General features: G+C 41.7%; 1 protein-coding gene and 1 non-coding gene across 2 annotated transcripts in view; both read left to right on the forward strand.

The window, feature by feature from the left end:
* The window catches only part of SLC16A14 (solute carrier family 16 member 14), a 35,587-nt gene extending 16,287 nt beyond the window's left edge, over positions 1–19,300 (forward strand). The window contains exons 3-5 of the mRNA XM_032277960.1: positions 3,676–3,819; positions 7,206–8,183; positions 16,776–19,300. Of these exons, the coding sequence (XP_032133851.1) occupies positions 3,676–3,819; positions 7,206–8,183; positions 16,776–16,927 (1,274 nt within the window). The 3' untranslated portion in view covers positions 16,928–19,300. The remainder of the gene's footprint in view (positions 1–3,675; positions 3,820–7,205; positions 8,184–16,775) is intronic.
* LOC116552085 lies at positions 14,213–14,353 on the forward strand. Its single transcript, XR_004269204.1, has one exon. It is a non-coding gene; the product is annotated as a U4 spliceosomal RNA (small nuclear RNA).
* Positions 19,301–20,694: the final 1,394 nt, after the last annotated feature.

Here is a 20,694-nt window from a genome sequence, read left to right on the forward strand (position 1 = left end):
TGTCTGCAGCAGGCTTTGTAATGATAGCTCTTGGAATAATCCTTGGTGGATGCCCTATTGTTGGCGGAATCCACCTGCTACACAAGATAATTTACTTTCTAAATCAACTTAGAGCAGTGATTGTCAAACCTGACTGCACATCAGATCCACCTGGGGAGCTTTACCCTCCCCCACCTCAGGCTGTACCTGGGATGGACTCCAAGTATCAGGATATTTTTAAAGCTCCCAATCGACACCACTGTTCAGCTAAAACAAGCAGTCATTGATTTAGAGGCTCCTAACCCCTTACTACGGCGAGGGGTTACCCTAAGAGACCTGGAGTCCAAAGAATTACCTGCTTCCATCCCTGAGCGCTGCCAAGGCTCACCTGTGATTGCTCCTCTCTTCACCAGCGTTTTTTCCAACGTATCAGCTGCCAGGATGGGTAAATAAAACATAACCTCCTGAGGCTGTTCCCCACAACAATGGGACATGTATTACAGTGGGAAATTGTCCAAGATTCAGATTCCTTCTGAAAAGGGAAAAGTAGGATCATGTGAATAATCTCATCCCCAAACACTGAATTCCTCCATAAAAGTGTGACTCATGGTCAAAGGACTGGATCTCAATTGTATGATTCTCCCTTCTCCTTAGATTGTGTGGGGACTTTTTATTTTCCTGAAATAGTGGTTTGATTTTAGCAATGCTAGTGGACCATCAGTAAACAATGGGTAGAAAATGAAACTGAGCTGGCGCAGTGGCTCACACCTGTAATACCAGCACTTTTGGAGGCTGAGGCGGGTGGCTCACCTGAGGTCAGGAGTTCAAGACCAGTCTGGCCAAGATGGTGAAACCCGTCTCTACTAAAAATATGAAATACTAGCTGGGCATGGTGCCAAATGCCTGTAATCCCAACTACTCAGGAGGCTGAGGCAAGAGAATCACCTGAACCTTGGAGGTGGATGTTGCAGTGAGCTGAGATCGCACCATTGCACTCCAGCCTGGGCAATAAGAGCGAAACTTGGTCTCAAAAAAAAAAAAAAAAGGAGAAAAGAAAAAAACAAAGAAAGAAATGAAACTGAGAGTCAAAAAGCTTGGGTGTTTTTTTTTTAAAGTACATATATTTTATAACCATAGAGAAGTCACAGCAGTTCTGTGTCTCCCTTTGCTCATCAACAAATCATAAATGACTGAAGCCCCAGCTTGCAAGAGCTGATTAAGTTGATACCAGTGTCTGGCTGCTTAATGTTTTTAGCACTTTTTTGTTTATTAATAAAATTCCTCCAGGCATGAATATTTGCACTGAGTTTGGAATTTTCTCTTTTTTTCTTTCCCCCTCAAATGCCTTCTTAATGCAATGATTCATAAAGTACCTCAGATAAACTTGCTTCTGGGCCCTTTCTGTGAAGTGGAAAATATGATTGTGCTACTGAACTGTGATCTGTTGACCTTTCAAAGGGCTACTAACAGCAAACTAACAACTCATGCATTTTTCTCTTTTTCTCCTACTTGTCCAAGCTAGCCATAGTCAAGTAACTGTGGGTTTAGAAAAACAAAAATAAAAATGTGTAAAGAAATCAAATAAAAATGTGTAAAGAAATCAAATAAATATCTTTAACTTACAGAATGTGAATTTCAGTTAACCCCAGTAATTCCATCAGATTTTTTATCAATGCATTTATATTATATATTATTTCTATAATGTGCATATTTAATAACAAATATTTATATAAAGTATGTTTAATATATTAAGTCTATTCTAAGAGGTTAATTTACTGAATTATTTTCTGTAATGCAACAGAGCAAATTAATAAGTCTTTACCTTTATAGTTTTTAGAATTAGGCACCCACAAAACTACTAGACAAAATAAACTCATTAGCAGACTGTACCCAAATATAGATATGAACATAGTTAGAACTTTAAAGAAAAATTTAAGCTAAAAGGGAAATTCTTTAAACAAGTTTTTTACATAGTCCATCTGCATATAAGGTTTCATAACTTTGCAAAGCAATAATGATTAAAAATAAGATGATAATTAAAATATGCCATCTTACTGAATAATCTGGATTCCTATTTGAACAAGGAATCATTGATCACAAGTTAAGTATTCAGCTTCAGTGACATCAGAAATTCAGGAAAAAACAAAGGTTGACTATTAAGAACTAGAAAGCCAGATGCTGTGGCTTAAGCCTGTAATCTCAGCACTTTGGGAGGCCAAGGTAGGCAGATAGCTTGAGCCTAGAAATTCGAGACCAGCCTGAATAACATGGAAAAACCCTATCTCTATAAAAAATACAAAATTAGCCAGACACGATAGCACAAGCCTGGAGGCCCAGCTACTTGGGAGGCTGAGATGGGAGGATCACTTGACGCTGGGGAGGTCAAGCCTGCAGTGAGCCATGATCACACCACTGAACTCTAGCCTGGGTGACACAGTAAGACTCTGTATCAAAACAAAAAATAAGAAAACAAAACAAAACTAGAAAGTTAGCCGAAACAGTCAGAATGTATCTCATATAATACTGTACTGCTCTAAGTGTGGTCACACACACACACACACACACACACACACACACACACACACATATATATATATATATATATACGTATATATTTTGGAGATAGAGTTTCACTCTTGTTGCCCAGGCTGGAGTGCAGTGGAACGATCTCAGCTCACCACAACCTCCACCTCCTGGGTTCAATCGATTCTCCTGTGTCAGCCTCCTGAGTAGCTGGGATTATAGGCATGTGCCACCATGCCCAGCTAATTTTGTATTTTTAGTAGAGATGGGGTTTCTCCATGTTGGTCATGCTGGTCTTGAACTCCCAACCTCAAGTGATCCACCTGCCTTGGCCTCCCAAAGTGCTGGGATTACAGGTGTGAGCCACCAGGTCCGGCCATGTTATTGCATCTTAATACAACGGAAAGGGATTCCTGAATCTCCAGAGTGTCACAAATGCATAGCCTAATAGGTCTGGTCAGATACTGCGCACGTCAGCAGGGATGGGAGTTCGTATGAAGTGATGACAACCAGTTCTCTTCAGCTTGGTTTCAATCTGGGTATCTTCGTGAAAACAGGCTATTAGTTTTCTGCCTGAAGCACAGGAGTTCTGAAGACTCCCTTCCTGTACTCCCTTTTGGTCTGGAGTCAAAAACTGAAATTTTTTTATTTTGAAGGAGGCCAGAGAAATAATGTAAGTGAGGCCAGTCCTAAGACAAGAGGGAGCGATAGAAACTGTAGCAAACTGGAAAGGGTGAGTCCCAAACGGCCTCAGCCGCTGCACAGCTCCAACTTTGGTCCTGTGGGAAGACAGTCTGTGTTGCCACCGGACTTTTTGTGAATCCTCTTAATTTTTAAACATCGGCAGCTAATCCCAGGCATTTTTTAGACTTTGTATTGGATCGATAGGCTAGAGACAGCTCCTAGACCACTGTTTTGGTTGTAGACAAAAGAATGAATGTCTGTTTATTTCAGGTCTGCCTTTCTTGAAAACCTAGAACCTTGTGCTCTCTGAAGAATTATTTAAAAGCATCTTTGCATACTAAAACTATTTGGCATATAAAGCAATTGTGGCTTTCTGTTTTATTTAACAGCTCTAGTAATGTTTTATTCTTTGTCTTCACATGAAGATTTATAAGAAAGAATGAAACTGAAGCACCATTAATCAATTCCTTTTCCAATGCTCCGTGACAGGCCCTTTCATCGGCTTGTTCATTAACACCTGTGGGTGCCGCCAGACTGCGATCATTGGAGGGCTCGTCAACTCCCTGGGCTGGGTGTTGAGTGCCTATGCCGCAAACGTGCATTATCTCTTCATTACTTTCGGAGTGGCAGCTGGTAAGCATGTGGCTTTTTTAAAACTCGATTTTAAATGTTTTATAGGACATCTTGGCAATGGATTTAATTGTGGAGAAGAGAGACACATGAAAACATTCTGCTCTGTTTCTTCCACCCCACTTTACCCTAACCCCCTACACTCCAGGAAATACCGTTTAACATTACATTTTAATATGCTTTAAGTGGGGGAAGCCCACCTAACAAAAAACGACACTTGACCTGCCTCATAGAATCAAATTACATTTCCATGTCTGGTTCTTTTTTTTTTTTTTGACGGAGTTTCACTCTTGCTACCCAGGCTGGAGTGCAATGGCGCGATCTCGACTCACCGCAACCTCCGCCTCCTGGGTTCAGGCAATTCTCCTGCCTCAGCCTCCTGAGTAGCTGGGATTACAGGCACGAGCCACCATGCCCAGCTAATGTTTTTGTATTTTTAGTAGAGATGGGGTTTCACCATGCTGACCAGGATGGTCTCAATCTCTTGACCTCGTGATCCACCCGCCTCGGCCTCCCAAAGTGCTGGGATTACAGGCTTGAACCACCGCGCCCGGCTCCATGTCTGGTTCTAAATGCCAGTACTATCTCCAGGGGGAGTGGGAAAAGGAAGGCAGTAATGCTGACTTAGGTGAACGGACCGAAGATTAAGGAAATTACATTGGTGTGGTGTGGGAAATAAGCTAAACAATAGGCCAGGCGCGGTAGCTCATTCCTGTAATCCCAACACTTTGGAAGGTCAATCACTTGAGGTCAAGAGTTCAAGACCAGCCTGGCCAACATGGTGAAACCCTCCCTCTACTAAAAACACAAAAAAATTAACCAGGTATGGTGGCACATGCCTGTAATCCCAGCTCCTTACCAGGCTTAGATATGAGAATAGTTTTTTGGTTTTTTTTTTGTTTTTTTTTTTAGGGGGGACAGAGTTTCGCTCTTGTTACCCAGGCTGGAGTGCAATGGCGCGATCTCGGCTCACCGCAACCTCCACCTCCTGGGTTCAGGCAATTCTCCTGCCTCAGCCTCCTGAGTAGCTGGGATTACAGGCACGCGCCACCATGCCCAGCTAATTTTTTGTATTTTTAGTAGAGACGGGGTTTCACCGTGCTGACCAGGATGGTCTCGATCTCTTGACCTCGTGATCCACCTGCCTCGGCCTCCCAAAGTGCTGGGATTACAGGCTTGAGCCACCGCGCCCGGCCATGAGAATAGTTTTAACCCAGGAGGCAGAAGTAGCTGTGAGCCAAGATTGTGCCACTGCACTCCAACCTGGGTGAGAGAGTGAGACTCTGTCTCAATAATAATAATGATACTAATAAAGTCTGCTGCGTGAAAATAGAAAAGAGAAGACAAAAATAAATAGGTAAACATTAAAAAACAAAGATTAAGGAATTCAGCAATGTTCATTTACCCTTTAATGATCATTTACTCTTTTAGCCCTGTTTAAATTCACAAAATAGCATAAACCACATATATATGTAGAGACTAAGAAGCAAATCTAGAGTACACTTAGGTTGTCATTCCCCAGTGAGGAGGTTAATATTCGCTGCCAGGCACCACAATCTGCATATCCGTTCTGCAAAACATATTCCCAGCCACAATTTTATCAGCAGGTAGTGGGATTCATACAGATGAGCAATTACTTGTACAATTGCATTTTAAATGAACTGAATCCAGTTTGACTTTCTCTTTGAGTACAGAGCTACAACGAATATGTTAGCATAAGAGTTAAAAGTTAGCTTGGAATTCTGGCTTTTCCTTTTTCACTGTTATTATCTGTGTGACTTTGGGCAAGTTACTTAATCTACTTATACCTCAGTTTCCTTATCTGTAAAATGGCTGTAATAGAGAGGACTCAGTTTACATGGTTGTTGAAAGCATTAAATGACATAATTTGAATAAAGCACTTAGCAAAGTGCTCAGTAAATGTTAGCTAATAAGTAAATACGGTATTTATATGTATATATAACAGATGAGCTTAAGTATGTATCTTTCAAAAGCAGGAGAAGGTGAACATAATAACCTACTGTCCATATAAATCTCCAAGTTGCTTCTTGTAATATATATCTATACGCATACACACAGAAAGCACTTCTGTATCCTTTGAAGCACCATTTTAAAACCATTGATTAAAGGACCTGATAACAGTTCTTTTTTTCCCTCATTAAACATAATACATTTTTAATATTTCTGTTTTAGTCGTAATTGACAATGATAAATATTTGTGGAGTAAAATGTGATGCTCTGATACATGTATATATTGTAGAATGATTAAATAAGGCTAATAAGTATGTGAGGTGATGTCCGTCATCTCAGCAAACTGGAAAGGGTGTGCCCCAGTCAAACGCATGATATCCATGACCTCACATACTTATTTGTTTGTGATGAGAACATTTAAAATCAACTTTTAGCAATTTTGAAAAATATATAATACATGATGACTAATTACAGTCACCATGCTGTGCTGTAGATCACTAGATCTAGAACATAGAACATACTAGATCACTAGAACATACTCCTTGGGTGAAAACAGTTTTTAAAACTGTCAGATGTTGGCCAGGTGCAGTGGCTCACACCTGTAATCCCAGCAATTTGGGAGGCTGAAGTAGGTGAAACGTGTGAGTCCAGGAGTTTGAGACCAGCTTGGGCAACATGGTGAAACCACGCCTCTACAAAAAAATACAAAAATTAGTCACATGCGGTGATAGTCCCAGCTACTTGAGAGACTGAGGCAGGAGGATCACCTGAGCGTGGGGAGTTCAAGGCTGCAATGAGCTGTGATTGCACCACTGCATTTCAGCCTGGGCAACAGAGTGAGTCCCTGTTTCCAAAAAAAAAAAAAAGTCAGATATTTTCCCTGAGTGCATTAGAAACTCTTTCCTATAACAGTCCAATGAATAGCACTAGCACTGGGATTTTTGTGTTATAGGTGAGGAAATAAACACTCCTTTTGCTGAGACTAAGGAGTCAGGTTGGGGTCTCTGGACACATAGTGCAATCAGAGGAGGCTTAAGACAGGAGAGCGCCTCAGAGAATCCATTCGTTCTTCCAGCCACTAGCTAAGCACATGCCATGTGTTAAATACACAGTCCTGCCTGCCTGGTGCTTCTATTTTTCTGATGTGAGAATCCTGCTTCATTTTATTATTGGAGGATCTTGTGCTGCAGAGCCTGTTGGGAAAAACGGTGGGCTAGAAACCTGCTTGGGGAATGGTCTTTCTGGTGCTTATCCCTGGGAGCTGTGTGTTTTTTTTTTTTTAATAATCACTATTATTTCTTTGTTAGAAATAAAAAGCATAGATTGATGCCAAGTAAGGAAACGCAGATGATCTTTGCTGCAAATTCTGGTTATGGCCACTGACGTTGCACTGTCTTTTCTCCTGTCCGCCTGTGCAGGCCTGGGCAGTGGGATGGCCTACCTGCCAGCGGTGGTCATGGTGGGCAGGTATTTCCAGAAGAGACGCGCCCTCGCCCAGGGCCTCAGCACCACGGGGACCGGATTCGGCACGTTCCTAATGACTGTGCTGCTGAAGTACCTGTGCGCAGAGTACGGCTGGAGGAATGCCATGTTGATCCAAGGCGCTGTTTCCTTAAATCTGTGTGTTTGTGGGGCACTCATGAGGCCCCTCTCTCCTGGGAAAACCCCAAATGACCCAGGAGAGAAAGATCTGCGCGTCCTGCCGGCGCACTCCACGGAATCTGTGAAGTCGAATGGACAGCATGGAAGAACAGAAGAGAAGGATGGTGGGCCCGGGAACGAGGAGACCCTCTGTGACCTGCAAGCCCAGGATTGCCCCGATCAGGCCGGCCACATGAAGAACATGTGCGCTCTCCGGATTCTGAAGACAGTCAGCTGGCTCACCATGAGAGTCAGGAAGGGCTTCGAGGACTGGTACTCCGGCTATTTTGGGACGGCCTCCCTATTTACAAATCGGATGTTTGTAGCCTTTATTTTCTGGGCTTTGTTTGCCTACAGCAGCTTTGTCATCCCCTTCATTCACCTCCCAGAAATCGTCAATTTGTATAACTTATCCGAGCAAAACGATGTGTTCCCTCTGACTTCAATTATAGCAATAGTTCACATCTTTGGAAAAGTGATCCTGGGCGTCATAGCTGACTTACCTTGCATCAGCGTTTGGAATGTCTTCCTGTTGGCCAACTTCACCCTTGTCCTCAGTATTTTTATTCTGCCATTGATGCACACGTATGCTGGCCTGGCGGTCATCTGCGCACTGATAGGGTTTTCCAGTGGTTATTTCTCCCTAATGCCCGTAGTGACTGAAGACTTGGTTGGCATTGAACACCTGGCCAATGCCTACGGCATCATCATCTGTGCTAATGGCATCTCTGCGCTGCTGGGACCACCTTTTGCAGGTAAACTCTCTGAGGTTTTAAGAGCTCAGGGTGCATGTAGATACAGCGTGTTACGTTATAAAGTTCAAGATAAAGAACAAGGAGGTTTCCATGTGTGTACATGTTCCTTTTATCTTTTCATTCTTGCCCCCTAATTTCTCATTTATACATTTTAGCAAGCTAAAGGACATTCTTTTTGGGTTTGTTTTGTTTTGTTTTTTTGAGACAGAGTCTCGCTCTATTGCCCCGGCTGGAGTGCAGTGGTACAATCTGGGCTCACTGCAACCTCTGCCCACTGAGTTCAAGCGATTCTCCTGCCTCAGCCTCCCAAGTAACTGGAATTACAGGCGCACGCCACCACGCTGGACTAATTTTTTATATTTTTGGTAGAGATGGGTTTCACCATGTTGGCCAGGCTGGTCTCGAACTTCTGACCTCAAGTGATCCACTCTCCTCGGCCTCCCAAAGTGCTGGGATTACAGGCATGAGCCACCGCACCCAGCCAAGGCCATTCTTTTATGTAGAATGTAGATGAATTTTACCCACATGATCCTTACCCACACAGTAAAGCAGCCAGGCTGGTAGAGTGAGGACCTAAAGCGGATAGGGATGATGGAATAGTGCAGGGCTCCTTACCCATTTGAAGAAGGCAGCCTCTGGGCAGTTCCAGCTGATTTCTGTCACCAAGAAATACTGAGAACTGTTCCCAGATCTTCTGTTGTGGTTTCTCCCTAAAGGGAAGCTAAGAATCTGGGCTGTTAGGTGGCACTAACAGATTTCCAAAACAGTATGTGGCAAGTGCGACGAAACACATCCATGGACTCAATCCAGCCCTACATTTGCTTCCTATTGTTGCTGTAATAAGTTGCCATAAACGTATGGTGGCTTAAAACAATAGATTGGCCAGCCATGATAGCTCAGACCCATAATTCCAGTACTTTGGGAGGACAAGGCAGGAGGACCACTTGAGCCCAGGAGTTCAAGACTAGCCTGGGTCACGCAGCCAGACCCCATCTGCACACACACACACAAACACACACGCACAAAATACAGATTTATTATCTTATTGTTCTGGAGGTCAGCAGAGCTGCATTCCTTCTCAAGACTCTAGCGGGGAATTTGTTTTCTTGTCTTTTCCAGCATCTAGAGGCTAGTTCCATTCTTTGGTGCTCGCCCCTCTCTGGCTCCGCCTTCTCAGCCAGCAGTGTGACATATTCCCACCTCTCTCTGATTCAAACTTCCTGCCACCTCCTTTCACTTGTAAGGGTGCCTATGATCACACTGGGCTCATCTGGAAAATCCAGGATCCTCTCCCCCGCCCAGGTCCTAACCTAATCACACCTACGATGTCCCTTTTGCCCTGTTAGCTCACATATTCACAGGGGCCAGAAATTAGGACTTTGGCGTTTCTGGGGGTAAGAGCATTCTGCCTAGCACAGGCCCAGAAGCCACTAGTTGGCAACACCTAGGATACGATCTCTCCCATGTATTCACTTCATTTGCAAGAGGCAAATTCACCAGAGAACATGGTATTCACATACCAGAAGCCATGGGCACCAAGGAATCTTGTGTCTGGGCCGGTGCCTTTGTGGAAAGGCAATTCAGGGTTGGGCAGGTAGACTCATGCCCCAAGACACCAGGTACTGGGTGAAGATGACAAGGTCTACTGTCTAAGAACTGGAGACAGGGGTCTGGATAGCATGCAGGGGCTGGGGCAGATTGCCAACGCAAAGGGGCTTTCTGGTGGTGGCCATCAGACAGACAGCCAGGGCTGGGGGTGGTTGTCAGAGCTGCTAGAGGCTTTGTGCAGAGCTGCGATCTAACCCAGTGGAGCCTCACCTGTTGAGATGTCCCCTCTCCCCAACCACCCCCGCCAACACCCTCCTGTCTGGGCCCTCTAGGCCCTAGATTCTCATATCCTCTGGCAGGAATATCTCTTCCCAGTGGGTGAAGGAATCCCATGGTTAAAGGACAAAGCCCCCCCTGCCCCTTTTTTCCCAGTCTTTCTATAAATTCTAAAGTTACCTCCTCCCTTAAGACCCCCACTGGCAGAGAGCTTGTGCCAACAAACATGCTTTTAAATCCCCCCAAGAAATCATAGATTTTTGCCTATACAGCAGACAATGCTGGCAGTTGGCTGACTAAAGGTTTAAGGTCCAAGAGTCACGTTAGGAATCCCCAGGGCTACACACAGGGCTCCTCCTGGAGCAAGCTGCTCCTGCTCTCTGCCTGTGCACAGAGATGAGATGCAGCATTTTTAGGTGACAATGACTATAGCAATGGAGCAAACAGTGGCAGTTGAAAAGTCTAAAATTGCTCACTGATCTCATCGTGTAAAATTCTCTATCAGGTCAAAGTGCATTTGGTTATGACATTCTGACAATGATAATTTAAACAGATTTCTGTCACATAACCAGAAATACAGAGTTTGGGGACTGGATGATACTGGGGCAATATCTCAGAAATCCTCTTGACCCTTTCCTCATGCTAACTGCCTCATGGTGACACAATGGTTGCTGTAGCTCCACCCACTGCATCATCATTTAACAGGGAGAAGGAAGTGGGGAAAGGCTCAGTCCAAGCAGAATTCCACTTACATCTGATGGGCCAGAACTACGTCACACAGCTAGTCCAAGCTTCAAGGGGAGCTGTGAATGGAATATTTTGCTTTCCCGTCTCCATACTAGAGGAGGGAAAGGAGAAACGAATTGGGATTGGTGGTTGAATCAGTCAACAAATGGTGCCTGCTAGAGATGTTAAACTTTCATGTTAGAGACATGGGGGCGTAGTAGCAGCTCCTCCACCCTCTTGCTGGACGTCCTTCAGATACGTCGTATGCAGAAATGGACTCTGTCACTGATGGTTCTTTGCACAATCCAGGGGTACTTTCTTCTAATGGGCAGGCTAGGGTTGTTTTGTATTAATCCGTCAGATTTCAACGGAAGTATCACAATGCAACTGTGAGGTATGGCGTGAGTAATTTATGATCAGTGTGCGTCAAAGCACCAGAGTTTGCCAGGATGGTTTACTTGTCCCCTGCCTGCGGTCATGTGCATTCTAGTGAGCGTCCTTGAGTGAAAGAGAAAGGAATGATAAGTAGAACGGGGAGTGATACCCAGCCCTCAGTCATCAGATCTTATCTCTTGACTGCTTCAAGGTTCCTCCCTGGAGGTGGATTCTATAGAGCAATGGGATCCACCGTGGCGGGTAGAAATTGTTGTATTAATGGTTGGGAGTCTTCTGTGATGGGTATCGTATGCTGCTATGGAAACCCCAGAATCAACGTTCTGATGTGCCTGTCTAGGCCAGCAAGCTAAAGGGGACTTTCTTGTTTTGCGTTTGTTGGTTTCTTCATCTTCCATTGAATTCATACACTAAGGAGTGATGAACAGCATTCACTGGCTACCTGCCTGATATTTAACTTAGTGACTTTCCAGACCAAGGAGCCAACATTGCAATGAGATGCAAGCCAGCACTTACATACACTGTACGGTCAGAGTAGCTGGCGATATGAGTGAGGACATGACCACATTAAACTCTTGCTAGAAATTTGAGGTGCGCTAGGAATTACTTAGCTGGGTTTGCTGCAAAGAAAATTACTGTTCACATTACCTTTTTTAAAAAAAGAAACTTTTCAAGAATCAGAGATATTGAACAGACATTTCAACCATGTCATTCAGTAGCATGGACTTCTTGATCTAATTTATTTATAATATTGTTGGGAACTTTGTTCAACCCCTTTAAAGATGTAATAAAAGCCTGGGTGCGGTGGCTTGTGCCTGTAATCCCCGCACTTTGGGAGGCTGGGGCTGGTGGATCACCGGAGGTCAGGAGTTTGAGATAACCTGGCCAAAGTGGTGAGCTCTCATCTCTACAAAAATACAAAACTTAGGTGCCTGTAATCCCAGCTACTTGAGAAGCTGAGGCAGGAGAATCGCTTGAACCCAGGAGGCAGAGGTTGCAGTGAGCTGAGATCACACCACTGCACTCTAGGCTGGGTGACAAGAGCGAGACTCCGTCTCAAAAATAAAATAAAATAAAATAAAATGATGTAATAATAGTAGATATATTCCTAGATGTTTCAGTGTATAATATGGCAAAAACTCGGCCATCAGGTTTGGCTGACCAACATTCTACACACACCTCTTCCATTCACATAAAATCTAACACTTAATAATTTGCAATGTTTTTCACCAAAAGCTGGGGCCCCTTATTTTATTAATAAGAAAAACAGTTATTAATTATTTGACAGAATCAAATGAAAAGAAAATGCACTTTAATAGGGAACCAGATTTTACTTCGAAGCTGTAGATTTGAATTGGTGCTTGGATGATGGTTGCCAAGAATCTCGGGTTCCAAATCCAGGAACTGAGGTCAGACCTCTAGGAGGGGTGGCAAAGGATGAATGAGGAGGGAAGCTTGTGGGAGCTGTCTTCTCTCTAAAGGAGTTGTGTCAACATGTGCTGAAGCTCAGAGCTCCTGGTAGAGTCCAGTCTCTCCTGACCTGCTTTACATCCGACTGGCTTTGAATTCAAACTAGCAGAAATATTAAAACAGGCACCAAAGGGAGATGACAGGATCCAGAGTTATTTATAAGTAAATCCTAAACGTAGATTGGAGAAAACCTATGGGATTAACATAACACGAAATTCATGACTACCCCTACAATTTGTACTATGTTAAATTGTTCAGTGAAGTTGAGTGTGCTTTTTTAAAAAAATTGACATGAGTTATGTTTGAAGCTTGGGCATGTGGAGATGCTCTTACAAATGCTTATATTTTTAGAGGAAAGAGGACAGTTGTTTACAAAAATAATAATAATAATGAATTTGGCTGGGCACGGTGTCTTACGCCTGTAATCCCAGCACTTTGGGAGGCCAAGGCAGGTGGATCACCTGAGGTCAGGAGTTTGGGACCAGCCTGACCGACATGGTAAAACCCCATCTCTACTAAAAATACAACAATTAGCCAGGCATTGGTGGCACATGCCTGTAATCCTAGTTACTCAGTAGGCTGAGGCAGGAGAATCGCTTGAACCTGGAGGGGCAGGGGGTGGGAGACGGTGCGGAGGCTGAAGTGAGCAGAGATCATACCTCTGTATTGCAGCCTGGGGGACAGAGTGAAACTCTGCCCCAAAACATAATAATAATCATAATAATAATGAATTCAATTTAAGGCTGTAGCACTATGTAATATACTTAACAGACATTTTTTTTTTTATATTCTGCAGAGTAAAGATGAAGGATGGGGTGGGGGAAAGGGAAGGAATCCTAGGGTGCTGCTCTAAGGGCGATGGTATTTATTACTGTCCCACCCAGAAGGGGGAACAGGACATGTTCAAACAAGGAGCCAAGAGAAATGTATTTGAAATGCTAACAAATTCAGCATGACTTGTCGTGGTGAGCAGGGGAGAAAGGTAGGCAGAGGCCACATCACAGAGCCTGGAGCTTATAATGAGCCACTTCCAACGAAAAGTAAATAAATAGTCTAAACGAAATACAGCTTAACTTTCCAGCCAGTAGGATTTTGTCCTATTTCCAAGGTTCATGTTAAGCAGCAATAATAGTTCGACTTGTTTCAGCCATTGGTGTTTGTTACTTACAGTCATCACTTCTGCCCTCAATCACTTGATCATGTGGAAATCGAGGATTTAGCCATTAAAATGACCTGGTCGGCAGGGTGTGGTGGCTCACGCTTGTAATCCCAGCACTTTGGGAGGCCAAGGTGGGTGGATCACAAGGTCAGGAGTTCAAGACCAGCCTGGTCAATATGGTGAAACCCCGTCCCTACTAAAAATACAAAATTAGTTGGACATGGTGGCGCACACCTGTAGTCCCAGCTACTCGGGAGGTTGAGGCAGGAGAATTGCTTCAACCTAGAGGCAGAGGTTGCAGTGAGCCAAGATTGTGCCACTGCACTCCAGCCTGGACCACAAGAGTGAGGCTCCATCTCTAAATAAATAAATAAAATGACCTAGTCAGCTTTCATATGAGATGAGTGGACTATGAGAACCTCGTTTGTATTTTTTTTTTTTTTTAATTGTAGATGACAACTTTGCGCAGTGGCAGTATCGTAGCCAATGAGGTTTATCCGAGGCACGATTATTGCTAACTGAAAACATTTCCCAATACCCCGCCATGACGACTTGAAATATAGTTGGCATTGGCAATTTTTGACAGTCTCTATGGAGACTGAAAATTAAAAAAAAAAAAAGAAAGAAAATTGTAGATGACAGTTAGTCCCGTCATGCACTGTAGATACAGACCACTCTGCATTACCTGCAAGTGGATTGTTCATACTGTCCTAATTCACAATTGTCCACAGTTGCCAACTGGTAACACTGAGCAGAAGTTAGGTGTGTTTTTGTTCATATGTCAGTGTCATCGTGCCTTTCTGATTCAGTTCGGAAGCTGAAGCATTATTTTTGGATTCTGTTTAATCTTTTTGTTCCCCTTGTCTCCAATTACAGATTAAGAAAAGATAAAGCATTTTACTCAGCCACTTCTAAAGAGTCGGATTTTTTCTTTTCTTTTTTTTACATCAAATAACAAATTCAAAAACTTGGTTTACTTTTAAAGGTTATCCAGAATTCATACCTTTTAACTTGTTGCTTTAAAAAAAAAAAAAAAGATTATAAATTTGTAAGCTATTGTTTGTTTTTCTTTATGAATGCCTTGGCTGATCCCTGTAAATAAGTAATCCAGGCACATACATCTTGCACTAGATAGAATAAACAAAGAGATACAGAAAACAACCAGGAAGTCCGAGGGACTAGTTTACACCTTTCTCGGTTCCTTTGTGTGGCTGTTTTCTTGATGGGAGGTATTTAAGTTGGATTTATGCATTCATTTGCCAAGTAGATTTTTTAAAAGATGTTTCTGAAAAGTGGACATGGAATACTATGTTTGGTCATAAAATCTTATTATTTATTTTATTTTATTTATTTTATTTTTTTGAGACAGAGTTTCGCTCTTGTTACCCAGGCTGGAGTACAGTGGCACCATCTCGGCTCACTGCAACCTCTGCCTCCTGGGTTCAAGCAATTCTAATGCCTCAGCCTCCTGGGTAGCTGGAATTACAGACATGCACCACCACGCTCAGCTAATTTTTGGAATATTTTTGTTGCTGTTTTGTTTGTTTTAAGATGGAGTTTCGCTCTTGTTGCCCAAGCTGGAGTGCAATGGTGCAGTCTCGGCATACTGCAACCTCCGCCTCCAGGGTTCAAGCGATTCTCCTGCCTCAGCCTCCCAAGTAGCTGGGATTACAGGTGTGTGCCACCACACCCAGCTAATTTTTTGTATTTTTAGTAGAAACAGGATTTCACCATGTTACCCAGGCTGGTCTCGAACTCCTGACCTCAGGTGATCCAGCCACCTTGGCCTCCCAAAGGGCTGGGATAACAGATGTGAGCCACTGCACCCAGCAAGTTTTGTATTTTTTAGTAGAGACAGGGATTTCACCATGGCTCCTGGCTTCACGTGATCTACCCACCTTGGTCCCCCAAAGTGCTAGGATTACAGGTGTGAGCCACTGAGCCTGGCCATTAAATCATTTATATTTTAAGTCTTTCCTAATTAATGTACTTAGAAAAAAGAAAAAAATAAATGTTCAAAATTTACATTTTTACCATAAATAAAACTCCTGTGTGTAGCTCAGTCCTCTCAGTTTGCATAGCTGGCTATGTGGGAACTATGACATGTGATCCATTCTTAGAATTAATCAGTGAAGTATAGGAAACATATTTCATAGATTCTGAGACTTTTTTTCATATTTTAACATCTCTAAAATTAGAATGCCTTCTACAAAGTCCTGAGGAAATATTGAGTCATATTTGAATGGACAAGGATATTTATTTCTTACTGATAAATAAAATATGGCACATCCGTGTCTTAGAATTCATGAAATATAGTGGTATTTTACAGGATGTCTAGTAAAATTATTATATTAAGGTGTTAGATTATAATATTAAATTATTATTTGAAAATAGAATAATTTAGTCAGCATCCATGACAGTATCTTGGGCCACTTAGGGTTTTATAAATGTAAATATTAAAGTTTTATGATTGTAAATGTGAATTTTATAGCACCTGAAGATTTTTTTTCTTTCTAGAACAGATGTTTACCGTCAAATATTTCAGAAGTATTGAAAGTTCAGATATCTTCTGCTCAGCCTCTTTTGATACACACTAAAAACTTCAGAATCATTTTTGTAGGTTTTAGAAAAGATTCATGTTTGCACTTGTGAAAAAAGAAAATCATTCGATTCACTTTTCATTGCTGGCCTTGTGCGTGCCTTCAAGTGAACCAGAAGGTTCTCCCCATGAGTCCGCTGGGAATTGCTTCAAATGCCTTCCAAAGTGCCCAAGTGCCTTAAAAAAATGAATGCAGCCCTCCCCTGGCAATGTGGGAACACTGGTATATAGTATACTCTTAAAAATGGCTAAATGAAAACAAAAAAAGGAAAAGAAATGGATAAATGAAACATTTTATTGGTATGAAATGACATATAAATTCTTTTAGCAATATTTATAGCAGCAATAAACGCCTGTTTTATGTTCTTGACTTTATTTTATCAACTCCATAACATTGAATATATTCTTTTTTGTTTTGTAGGGTGGATCTATGACATCACGCAAAAATATGATTTTTCCTTCTACATATGTGGTTTGCTTTACATGATAGGAATACTCTTTTTACTTATTCAGCCATGTATTCGAATCATAGAACAATCCAGAAGAAAATACATGGATGGTGCACATGTTTAGTATCGTGTAATGTTCCATGTCAGGTTTCAATGTAATACTCATGCCTACCTCGCATGGTTGCTGTGAGGCGCCTATGGCAGGACCTGGGAAAGCACTTTGTACGGTAACTGGCACTGTCATTTGTAAATGCCATTGTCACAGCCTCATTTGTAAGCAGCACTGCCTCTCTGTTTGGGGAGACGTAATGCTGAAACATTAAGGACTACATACATTCTGGCGATGACAGTGTTGTTCAAAGACAGCCTGTTAAATAATTGGGAGAAACGCCCTTATAAAACCATTCTCTTGTCATCTACTGGGACTAGGGTTTTAAATACAGCTCTTAAAAACAGGGAATAAAAGCGTTTCAACTCAGCCGCTTCTTTGCAAGACAAAACTGAAGTATCTGTGTGCTTCCAGAAAGCTTACAGATCAATGGGTTTCAAGCACAAGAATATGACTGGATTTCAGAAATTAGTGATTACAGGGAGATATTGATCTACGAGCATCAAAGGCATGCTCTAATTCCACAGGTAATACAACATAGTACAATTAAAGAAACGCGGCTCATATTTTTATGAGGGAATTCTGTGGCTAGGGATTGTGATTCAGAAATCCTCCTCTAAAAGAAGGCATTTGTCATTAATCCTAATTCAGTGTTATCCAGTTATAAATGGAATCTTGAGACAAAACCTTAACAAAGAACTAACAGTAATGATTTCCTTTGCAGAAGTCGTGTTTGTACGCACAACGTTAAATCAAGGGCTACAATTCAAGCACTTTTATTCATATCATTGGCCTCTTAGATGATAAGCATGATCTGGGGCCTGTAATAGTTTTTTCTGAGTTTCTTCTGCCCAAAAAATATAATGTAGAACTAATTGCTAACTGACAAAGTTAATAGTTAAATCAACTGCAAGGAATGTTACTAATCCAAAATACAACACTGTCAAGTTGTGAGGGTAATAAGTGGAATCCCCTTAGTATAGATGTCTGTGCCACCCCTGACATTGGAGTAGTGATAACAAATAGCCTATCTCTAGAGTCTCGTGTTCTTATATAGACCATTCATTTGCCTGAGCTTGGCACAGTTTTAAAAATAGTTCTCTTGCTTGATTTCATACAGAAGACGACTGTGATCTATGACATCCAATAATGCCCTTTCTTTATCTGAGATGTCTATTTTTCTAAGCCAAATGTTTTTCAGACTACAGAATGTTTTTCCCAGAATTGTTTGAAATTTCTGGCTGCCTTACTTGTTTACACATACTTTAAAACTATTTAAATTTCTACTCGCAATTTGATCATCACACACAAACAAATCCTTGAATATCATTGCCAGCGTCTTAGGTCAAATTTATCTAAAGCAAATACAGCCCATTCTCAATTATCCTTGACAATTAGAGGCAGGGATACTTCTAGGAATTGGAATCAAACAATGCCACCCCAAGTCTAATTTTAGCCAGCAGTTTCAGTTATACTCAACCACGCCCTTCTGAGTTGTTAACGAGTTCTCTTTTTGTTTCATCTCCACTATTTCCTGCTCTAATGTCTAGTGGGAGCGGTTGTATAATGAAAGGACCACCAAAATAATAAAAGGCAGCTAATGGAAAGGAGACACAAAAGCATGTTTAATATATACACTCAATATTACCTCCAATGACTCGGGAATTGCCCGTAAATTATTATAGACGATAGATTGCATGTCATAATCCATTTGGTTCAACACAACCACCTATGTGTTATCATCACAGCTTTGGCTGCTGTTACAGAATCCAGCTCTCTATTTTGATAAAGATAATCTTAAAGCTGAGGCAATGCTCCCTCTTCTGTCTCTCTCTATGATTTACCATAGAATTAGGATGATTAGATTGAAACACATGTTGTTGTCTGTTTTAAAACTGACTACATTGATTCATTACTTTCATTTTCCGACAACATCAAATTAACACAAGAGGCAGTGTTAAGTATTTTAAATGGTGCTAAAGCCAATGTATTTGGATGCTTGCACTGCTGGTTGTGTATCATCAATACGAACCTTTTATCCAATGACTCGACTTTGATTACGTCTAGGTTAGACTTGCTCACGTTCAGTTTGTACAGTTGTTTGTAGACTTACTATGTTTTTGGTAGAAGTGGTAACTTCTACCAAATGAGAAGTTCCCATTGTCAAAAAAACAAAGACCTGCTTGCAGTATTTATGTTGACAAAAGAGCAAAAGAGAATACTGTAAAGAATTACTGCGAATATTTCCTGTTTATGTTAGTGGTCATTCTTTTGAAGATATTATAAAGGGTTAAATGTGTGTTTGTATTATGTGCTTCATGGTTTTCCCCTCATGTATCCGAGTAATTTCTATTTACATACAACCAAATAAATGTTGTCCTCTTTGAAGATGGTCAGTGAGTTTTTGTATAAAATTTCTATGTTCTTGGCCTCAAAGAGAAGACTTCTAAAATGTAGCTGGTAATTATTTGTTTCATTCTTCCCCCTGAAAAACTATTTCTCTAGGTGTCACAAACCACCTGGACAGAATCACCTAGAATGCTTGTGAGAAGTGCTAAGTCTAAGTATTAAATTTAAAATGCACACATCTTTGAATCCAGCAATTGCATTTCTAACATCATTTTCTACATATGAACACAGACAAGTAAGGATTTGTTGTTTATGGTTTGTTATATAAAAGACTGGAAACAGCCACGCGCGGTGACTCTCACCTATAATTCCAGCACTTTCGGACGCCGAGGCGGGCAGATCACCTGAGGTTGGGTGTTCAAGACCAGCCTGACCAACATGGAGAAACCCCGTCTCTACTAAAAATACAAAATTAGCCGGGTGTGGTGGCAGGAGCCTGTAATCCCAGCTGCTCAGGTGGCTGAGGCAGGAGAATCACTTGAACCTGGAAGCGGAGGTTGCAGTGAGCTGAGATCGCGCCATTGCACTCCAGCCTGGGCACAAGAGCAAAACTCTGTCTCAAAAAAAAAAAAAAAAGTCCGGCACAATTTAAATGTCTACCAATAGATAACTGTTATAGCATAACTGTTAAAGTACAGTATAAAGTATTTTAAAGTACGGACTTCTAATAATACAGTGGATTTATAGAATTATTAAACAAAATAGGCAGATCTATATGTAGAATTCAGAAACAGTCTCTAAGACATAGTGCTTTAAAAAAACAAAAAGCAAGATAGGCCAGGTGTGGTGGCTTTTGTAATCCCAGCACTTTGGGAGGCCGAGGCGGACGGATCACTTTGAGCTCAAGAGTTCAAGACCAGCCTGGGCAACATGACGAAACTCCATCTCTACTAAAAATACAAAATTAGCTGGGCATGGTGGCAGGCACCTGTACAATCCCAGCTACTCCGGAGCCTGAGGCAGGAGACTTGTTTGAACCCGGGAGGCAGAGATTGAAGTGGGCTGAGATGGCGCCATTGTACTCCAGCCTGGGCAACAGAGCGAGACTCTGTCTTAAAAAAAAAAAAAAAAAAGGCAAGATAAAACAAAATGTTTAATATGCCCTAATTATATGTTTTCATTACAAAAAAAAGTCATTCATATATATAATAGTCTTAGAAATAGAAAATTGCTGGGAAGAAACATAAGAAAACATTAGCAGTTTTTGGCTCCAGAGAAGAAAATCTGGGGAATAAGGTAGCTCTGGCTTTTTTCCTTATCCACATAATGCTTTTTCAATTTAAAATTTGTATACAAAATTATTTTGAATCTAGATTCCCGGGCCTACTTAAAACCTAGAGAATTGGGGCTGGGACCATTAAATCTTCCTTTCA

This window comes from Sapajus apella, unplaced genomic scaffold, assembly GCF_009761245.1.
Source record: "Sapajus apella isolate SASKATOON/1434 unplaced genomic scaffold, GSC_monkey_1.0 scaffold10, whole genome shotgun sequence".
NCBI lineage: Eukaryota > Metazoa > Chordata > Mammalia > Primates > Cebidae > Sapajus > Sapajus apella.